Below are 6847 nucleotides of genomic sequence, written 5' to 3' on the forward strand. Positions count from 1 at the left end.
CGTTCACAACACATCAGCCATACAGATAGTCATGCATTCTTCTTTATTGCTGCGTTATATACATGCTTAGCACAAACATGGATTTCTGCTGCTGTTCTCACTAATGTTTCAAAGCCATATGGGATCATAATGGAACAGTTAATCACAAGAAAAAAACAATATTTTGTATATATATATATACTTATATTTATGATATTAAATTATATGTATTCATTATATTAAAAAATAAACATACACTTTATTTGTCATATCTGTGTGAAGTATGTCATATGTTTTATTGTAGTAATTATTGATATTTTATTTGAATTTGTTATGGTTCACAGTAGCACTGTGCTTTGTGGGTTCAGAGCAGAGGGGTAACACGAGGAGTTGCTCCAGCTGTAAGCTGTTCTAGGGGAAATACTGGCACCGGAACATTGATCCGTATGGGCCTAGACTCTGCACTGGGTTCCAGCTGGGCTGGGTTCCCTTTCAGTGGTCTACTCCTGGTACCCTGTGGGCCCTTCACAGACACCCCTGGTGCCAGCTCCATTGTGTCAAGCATCAAAGTGCCAGAAAAGGGAATAATCCCCTCACTTCTGCCCCCAGTTAGGATATGTCTCTCCCTCAAGGATAACCAGACAGCCCCAGACACGTCATTTCTTCTGTTGACCTGGGATGGGGCTCCGTAGCGCAGAAGAGGCTTCAGTGCTTGTGCGTGCCTGATGTTCTGTCTGTCAGGTCTTCGTCCTCCTGGCACGGCTGGGGGTTCCCTGGTTCTCCTGGCATGCTGCTTAGAAGGACTTGTGTCCAGAACCTCATACTGGGGCCAGACTCTGTGGCGTGGCAGATGGGCAGGGTCTACTCTTGGCATGGCTGGGAAGTCTTCACTCTGGCGTGCCAGTTTAAGGAGTGAACTGTCTGTGGTTCTTTCTTCGCCCTCCCCCTGCTCTCCTCCTCCTTCCTTCTCCTCGTCGTCCACTGAGCCTTTTCGAGAATGCAGCGAAGACTGTAGCCGGTGTAGCGAAGGCTTTGTGCTGGAAGATTCTGTTAGGCTTTTCTTCGGTTCCTCATTTTTTAGTGGGGGGTCGAGGGGGAGTTTATAACCCCTATACCCTGGAGGCTCTTTGCTTTGTCTTGCTTTCCCGAAGAACTTTGGAGAGGTGCTTGGATGGGCCGTCATCCAAGATCTCTGATTCGATCGTTGGTCTGTCTTCCTAGTGACGCGAGGAACAGGAGTTCTCTGCAGAAACACACACTATTTAACTTAATACTTAACTTTTAAATGTATGCAACAATTGATACGTTTTGGTCATTCTTTTTCTCAATGCTGGGGGAGAGTGGTGCAGTGATACCTGAAGAGGGTGTTTGGGGGCTGTGGCATATTTAACAGACACACAGCCTTGTGCCCAGGATTCTGTTGTTGACGGCAGGGGCTCTGAGTCCTCAGTCCAAGTGGGAGCATCTTCTGGTCCCTCCCCTTTGTCCTGATTCAGGAAGTTCCACTCTATGATGTGAACCAGTAAATCTCTGACCTTGGCCACTGTGAATGGCACTAGCTAGAGAGGAAACATGTGAATGGCCAGGGAGGGTACATTGTTAAAAAAAAAAGTTGCTAGACAAAGGATGGTTGTTAAAAATGACTTTGTTCAGACATGCAATTCTACTACTCATCGTCTTTCTGATGCCTCACCTGGTTCTGAAGGTACACATCATAACACCTGTCCATGACATGACCAAGTAACTCATTCAGGATATCCATGACCGCCTCCTCTCCTTCCTCCTGCCCCTGCATGGACACCCAGTTGGCCTGAGTGAGGCGGCCAGGGACGATGTCCACGACAACATCAGGACTGTGGCTTGGTGGAGGAGGCTGTGCAGGAACTGAAGGGGTGCGCCCTTTCTCGGGACGAGTCTTTGACGCTGCACGGGACATCTGTGTTGGTACAGTTTGACTGGTGAAAATACAATGAATTTTTTAAAGAATGTAATTTAAATATTTACTTAATGGTTGGTTGATATGTATCATTCAATCCATGCCATTTAGAAATGGCTGTACCCAATTCTGTTTATTTTGTTTTCTTTCTATTGTATTTGTCTACGTGCTTAATAAAGTAAGAGACGTTCACTGTACAGAAGTTTACTGCTACTGTAACTGCACTGCACTGTAACAATAATAGACTCGATTGACTTGTTTACGATAGCTATAGTTAAACTTAACAAGAAAGCATTGGTTATTCATTGTCATTCACACTGTTTACAAGTATTACCTTCAATGTAGAGAAAGACGAAAATGTTCCTCTCCCTACTTCTGCAGTTTATTTATAGTTAGGCAAGTTAAGGCGTTTTCAGAAAACGCTGAGATTGAGCTTGATCTTTATACTTTACCAGCACTTGTGGTTGCATAGCAACAACACGCAGTGTGGCTAGACAGAACGTGCTACGTAATTAGCCACGTAATCTGTCACTATGGCTGCAGAGGACGCGCTCCCTAGGTAACTGTTCTTACTCATTGCTATGGTAGCTAATATGCCTTTTGATTAGACAAAACTATGTTATTCTGAATTCTATACATTTTCTATTTCTGCTTTCTAGATCAGACGATAACAATCCTTGCCTTGCTTGCTTGCTTTCCGTTTTGCGTAGACGTTAACTTAAGTTCGCAGGTAATGTTATCTTGTTAGCTAGCTGGACTAGCAGGAGTACAGTAGCCATCTGTTAAGGTTGTGTCTACTAGGTCGCCAGCTAGCTCGACATAACACGTATAAGAAACATAGCCAACTTGCAAAATGTAGGATGCCATTTATTTGATCAGTTTACCAGTGCTAACAAAGTGGCCATGTGTGTTTTAGAGGTGTTAATAGGAATGATTGTAGCTAGCTATTCAAAAACGTTACCTGGTTGATACAAGTTGCTAGACTATGCACGGAGCTAGCTCAGATGGCAAGGTACTTTTTTTGTGGGACCTAGCATTTATCCATCTCTATACCTTTACTGCACTAACACACTTTGTTTTACCTTTCTCCCCAAAAGTGTCAACACTAAGCCGACACAACCGTGACACTCAACTGAACTCCTGTATCGTTTCAAGATGTACCACAAAGAGAAGAGCATTCAGATCAAAAGCAGCGCGTCCGCTCTGTACAACAACCTGAGTGTCCTGCGGATAGCCCCGCGGAACCTCACTTACTTCTCTGTGGTCCATGCCAACGTGGTCAACATGGTCAGCGCGTCCTGGGACGGCCTCAACTATTCTCACCGCCAGCTGCAGTCTAAGGAGGGCAACGTTGCCACCAGCTCATCTCTCATTATGCAGGTAATGCAAAGGAGGCTGGCTTCTCTGTTGCAAATGACCTGACTCAAAAAGTAATCCACGTCTCTAACTGGCACATAAATACATAGGACCACTAGACTTCTCACCATAGTTAGCCTAGGACTATCCCAACTCTCGGAAATGTCTAGGGGCTTGTTTTGAAATTCGGTTATGATTCCCACGTGGTCTTAAAGTAAAAGAGAGATGCATATCTGTGTGTGAATTGTGTTTGCCATATTACAGGCCGCCTGGTGTGTCTTACCCTCACGTGAGCTCCTGGTGCTGACATCTCAGAAGGGCATTCAGGTAAGATGGCTCTGGTGAATGTGTCTCATGTGGTATGTGTTCCTAGTGTGTCTCAACAGGTGTGTGTGTGTGTGTGTCTGTTCCAGATGTATGAGTCTGATGGCTCCATCATGGTGTACTGGCACGCTCTCGACACTCCAGAAGCCCCAACAGGTAGCTCTGCAAACACACACAAACACACATTCACATATTCTCTGTGAAGCACAGACAATCAGTCCAGACAATCTTTTTGTCTATAAGATAACTGTAAATGATATTATTATCTTGACTTTTTGGTTTGCCTGCTCCTAAGTAACATCAGAAACAGGCATACCCTTGTGGCTGTTTATCCCTGGACTGTTTGATTGGCCTCTGGGGTCCTCAACAGTGCTCGGTTTGTTGATTTGTGTGTGTGCGCGCCTCTCTGTGGACCACGTTGACTAACCCTGCGTGTTCCAGCTCAGGCCGTGTTCGCCCGAGGGATCGCAGCAGTGCGGGAAAAATACATCTGCGTGGGTACGTGCAGTGTGAACAACAAGGACACGGCTTCCCGCTCCCCTGCTTGCTCTCACGGGTCACTCATTCTCTCCATCGCTCCCTCTCTCTCTCTCTCTTTCTCTAGGCGTGTCGTCAGGAGCCATCCTGGTGTTTGACGTTCCCAGCAAAGGCAGCAACATCACCCTGTCGGAGGTGCTGGAGGAGCACAAGGAGTCCATCACCGACATGGCCTCGGAATGTTCTGGAAGCCTGGTACACAGATCATCTCCAACTGTATTTTCTACTTTAGTATTGTTTGGTGGTACCTCGACTTCAGTAATATTTGATGCAGATATTCCATCTGTAGATGGTCTATAAGTGCTCAATAGGTGCAGAATTAATTATTCATATTTGCTAAATGACTATAAATGATCCTTTACCAGTTAGTGAATATCAGTGTAGCTGCAGTAGACATTCTGTGATCTATAGGAGATCTTTGACCCTTTTTGGCAAGACAAGGAGGGCACGCAGACATTGGCATGTAGCAGACCACTCACTGTGAGGGTGTGGAAGGTACATGACTCTTCTCCCCCCCTCAGGAGTGCATCGCAGACATGGTCAGTGCGGACGCCTCGGGCCTCCTCTGCGTGTGGAAGTCAGGGGAGGACTTCCAGCTGCTCAACAAAATCCCCGGTTTTGAGTGAGCGCATTCCTCGACCCACCTCCTGGGGGTATGTTCTGGAACGGGTCAGGCTGGGATCATTACCACTGAGCAAACATCTCCCCCTCCCTCCCTCTCTCTCTGTCTCTCTCCCTCTCTCTGTCTCTCTCTCTCTTCCTCTCTCTCCCTCTCCCCCCCAGTATGTGCTGCTCCTCCGTCAAGCTGTGGAAGGGGACGGTGGTGGCGGCCTATGGCACGGGCCAGATCCGTCTGTACGAGGCCGTGACGGGCATCGTGCACGTGGAGGTGAACGCCCACGCGCGCTGGATCTACTCTCTGGACATCGCCCCCTTCTCTGGCCTGGTGAGTCAGGAGGGGGAGAGGAAACGACTCCCATACTAACCCTACTGTACACAACCATGTCCATAATAGCGCTAGATAGAGAAAGCTAGGTGGGCGTTGAAATGCTAACTCCACCTCTTTTATCATTTTGTGTGTGTGTGTGCTTCTAGCTGCTGTCGGCCGCTGAGGACTCTTTTGTGAGGGTCTGGCACCTGACCATGACCCCAGAGAGCAACAGTGTTGAGGTAAAAGCCCCTCCACGTCTGATGGCCTGAGGCACGGGTCCACAGGCTGGTCACTAGAAGACATGCAGGCACACCTCCTTTCCGCCGTCTGCGGTGGAGCACGCAGAGAGACACGGGGACACACAGGACAAACTGGGCCCTGATTATCTTTCCCTCTCTCTCTGCCCCCTCCCCCTCTCTCTGCCCCCCCCCTCTCTCTGCCCCCCCCCTCTCTCTGCCCCCCCACTCTCTCTGCCCCCCCCCCCTCTCTCTCCTCCGTCTCTCTCTGTCTCTCTGTCTCCGCTCTGCCTCCAGATCGCCCACATGTACAACGAGTGTGTGACAGACACCCAGATCTGCGGGGCCAAGTTCTGCGACGGGGACGGCTACGCCTTCGCCGTGACGGGATACGACCTGAGCGAGATCATTCGCTACACGCAGGCCTAGGGGACTGGCGGGGGGGGGGGGGGGGGTGTCTAGGCGTGTGAGTGTGAAATGCTAACAGAGTGTTTTACCGTCTCTGTTGGGACTGGAGAACGTGTGACCTAGGAGAGACAGAATGTAGGAAACAGGCCGTTCTTTAGATTCCCCATCCACCTTTCCGGAGAGGACCGGTTCTAAAGCTTGGCGTCTCCGGGTGGTCCGATTGAATGTTGTAATCGTGTCGTCTTAGTGCATACTGTAGGAGTACAGTATGCACCAGATGGACCAGGAACAACAGCAGTGAATTATGAATGGTTTGACATGGACCAATAACTGAGGCACTCCTTTGAGGGTTTTCGATTGGTTTAGGCGCGGTTCCATGAGCATATGTGAAGCCCTCTGTGACATTGCTTGTAAAAAAAAAAAGGGCTATACAAATCAGATTTGAGGCCTATTATTCGGAGACCAATCCCTATGGATTATTACGCTGACACGTCCTCTCTGCGTTCAGACTATCTGACCCGTGAGTGTGAAGGGGGAGAGACCATGCAGAGTTCTGTGCTGACATGGAAGGTGGAGACCACACTGTGAGCCGCGTACGTCGTGTCTCAGTACAGGATACGACTGTTACAAGTTGGAGTAGGACGTTTACATGTGCTGTACCTGTTGGATGTTGAAGGTGTGAACGTGGGACATTCCACATGGAGTTTTATGTGACGTTCCTTCGGTTGACGTGCCGTTTTGTTGTCGTCACTTTTTAAACGTAACTATCAAACAAATAAATATTTATTGCTCGCGAGCTTTTGTCTCATTTTGTTTGTTTTCTATGTAGTTATTCATCTGCTTGAGTTTGCTTAATTCAGAATTGACATTGGGGGATGAATATTTGGTTTATGTAATCTTACTTTTTTCAACTACTTGACATTTCCCGGTTTGATTTGGTACCGTCATGGTTCTGTGACAATCCTGCCAGTAGATGGGGCTATTTGTCAGGTTTTCTGTATTCACCAACATATCCCCTATTTCCATGAGGAATCTCTTATCTCTAAGATAAGGTCATCAAATAGATGCTCCTTTACACAGCTGTCACCAGTCAAGTCACGACATGACTAGGAAGAGCTTTAGCCTCAACCTGAAGGGAAC

The 6847-nt window shown here is 47.7% G+C and overlaps 2 protein-coding genes across 3 annotated transcripts; one reads left to right on the forward strand and one right to left on the reverse strand.

Moving 5' to 3' along the window:
- Positions 1 to 109: 109 nt before the first annotated feature.
- On the reverse strand, positions 110 to 1978 carry LOC134015201 (uncharacterized protein C2orf81 homolog). Its single transcript, XM_062454578.1, has 3 exons — positions 1673 to 1978; positions 1335 to 1538; positions 110 to 1222 (listed from the first exon to the last, which is right to left on the reverse strand). The coding sequence occupies exons 1-3, from the start codon at positions 1913 to 1915 to the stop codon at positions 344 to 346; spliced, it is 1326 nt and encodes a 441-aa protein (XP_062310562.1). The 5' UTR covers positions 1916 to 1978; the 3' UTR covers positions 110 to 343.
- Positions 1979 to 2444: 466 nt separating this feature from the next.
- wdr54 (WD repeat domain 54) lies at positions 2445 to 6501 on the forward strand. Of its 2 annotated transcripts, none has more exons than XM_062454367.1 (10): positions 2445 to 2499; positions 3013 to 3295; positions 3536 to 3598; positions 3685 to 3751; positions 4037 to 4093; positions 4200 to 4327; positions 4654 to 4754; positions 4916 to 5078; positions 5228 to 5302; positions 5597 to 6501. In XM_062454367.1, the coding sequence occupies exons 2-10, from the start codon at positions 3071 to 3073 to the stop codon at positions 5726 to 5728; spliced, it is 1011 nt and encodes a 336-aa protein (XP_062310351.1). In that variant the 5' UTR covers positions 2445 to 2499; positions 3013 to 3070; the 3' UTR covers positions 5729 to 6501. The 2 variants fall into 2 exon arrangements, with proteins under 2 accessions (XP_062310351.1, XP_062310350.1); XM_062454366.1 differs by lacking the exon at positions 2445 to 2499 and adding an exon at positions 2837 to 2927.
- Positions 6502 to 6847: the final 346 nt, after the last annotated feature.

The sequence above is a fragment of the Osmerus eperlanus genome, chromosome 28 (assembly GCF_963692335.1).
Source record: "Osmerus eperlanus chromosome 28, fOsmEpe2.1, whole genome shotgun sequence".
NCBI classification, from domain to species: Eukaryota; Metazoa; Chordata; class Actinopteri; order Osmeriformes; family Osmeridae; genus Osmerus; species Osmerus eperlanus.

Excerpts from the sequence above, each read along its gene's own strand:
- wdr54 (XM_062454367.1), top strand. The coding sequence starts at position 3,071 with ATGTACCACAAAGAGAAGAGCATTCAGATCAAAAGCAGCGCGTCCGCT. Across the intron at positions 4,094-4,199 it reads GGAAAAATACATCTGCGTGG|GCGTGTCGTCAGGAGCCATC; the intron begins GTACGTGCAGTG and ends CTCTTTCTCTAG. Across the intron at positions 4,755-4,915 it reads AACAAAATCCCCGGTTTTGA|TATGTGCTGCTCCTCCGTCA; the intron begins GTGAGCGCATTC and ends TCTCCCCCCCAG.
- LOC134015201 (XM_062454578.1), bottom strand. The coding sequence starts at position 1,915 with ATGTCCCGTGCAGCGTCAAAGACTCGTCCCGAGAAAGGGCGCACCCCT. Across the intron at positions 1,539-1,672 it reads ATGTGTACCTTCAGAACCAG|CTAGTGCCATTCACAGTGGC; the intron begins GTGAGGCATCAG and ends TTTCCTCTCTAG. Across the intron at positions 1,223-1,334 it reads CCCCCAAACACCCTCTTCAG|AGAACTCCTGTTCCTCGCGT; the intron begins GTATCACTGCAC and ends GTGTTTCTGCAG.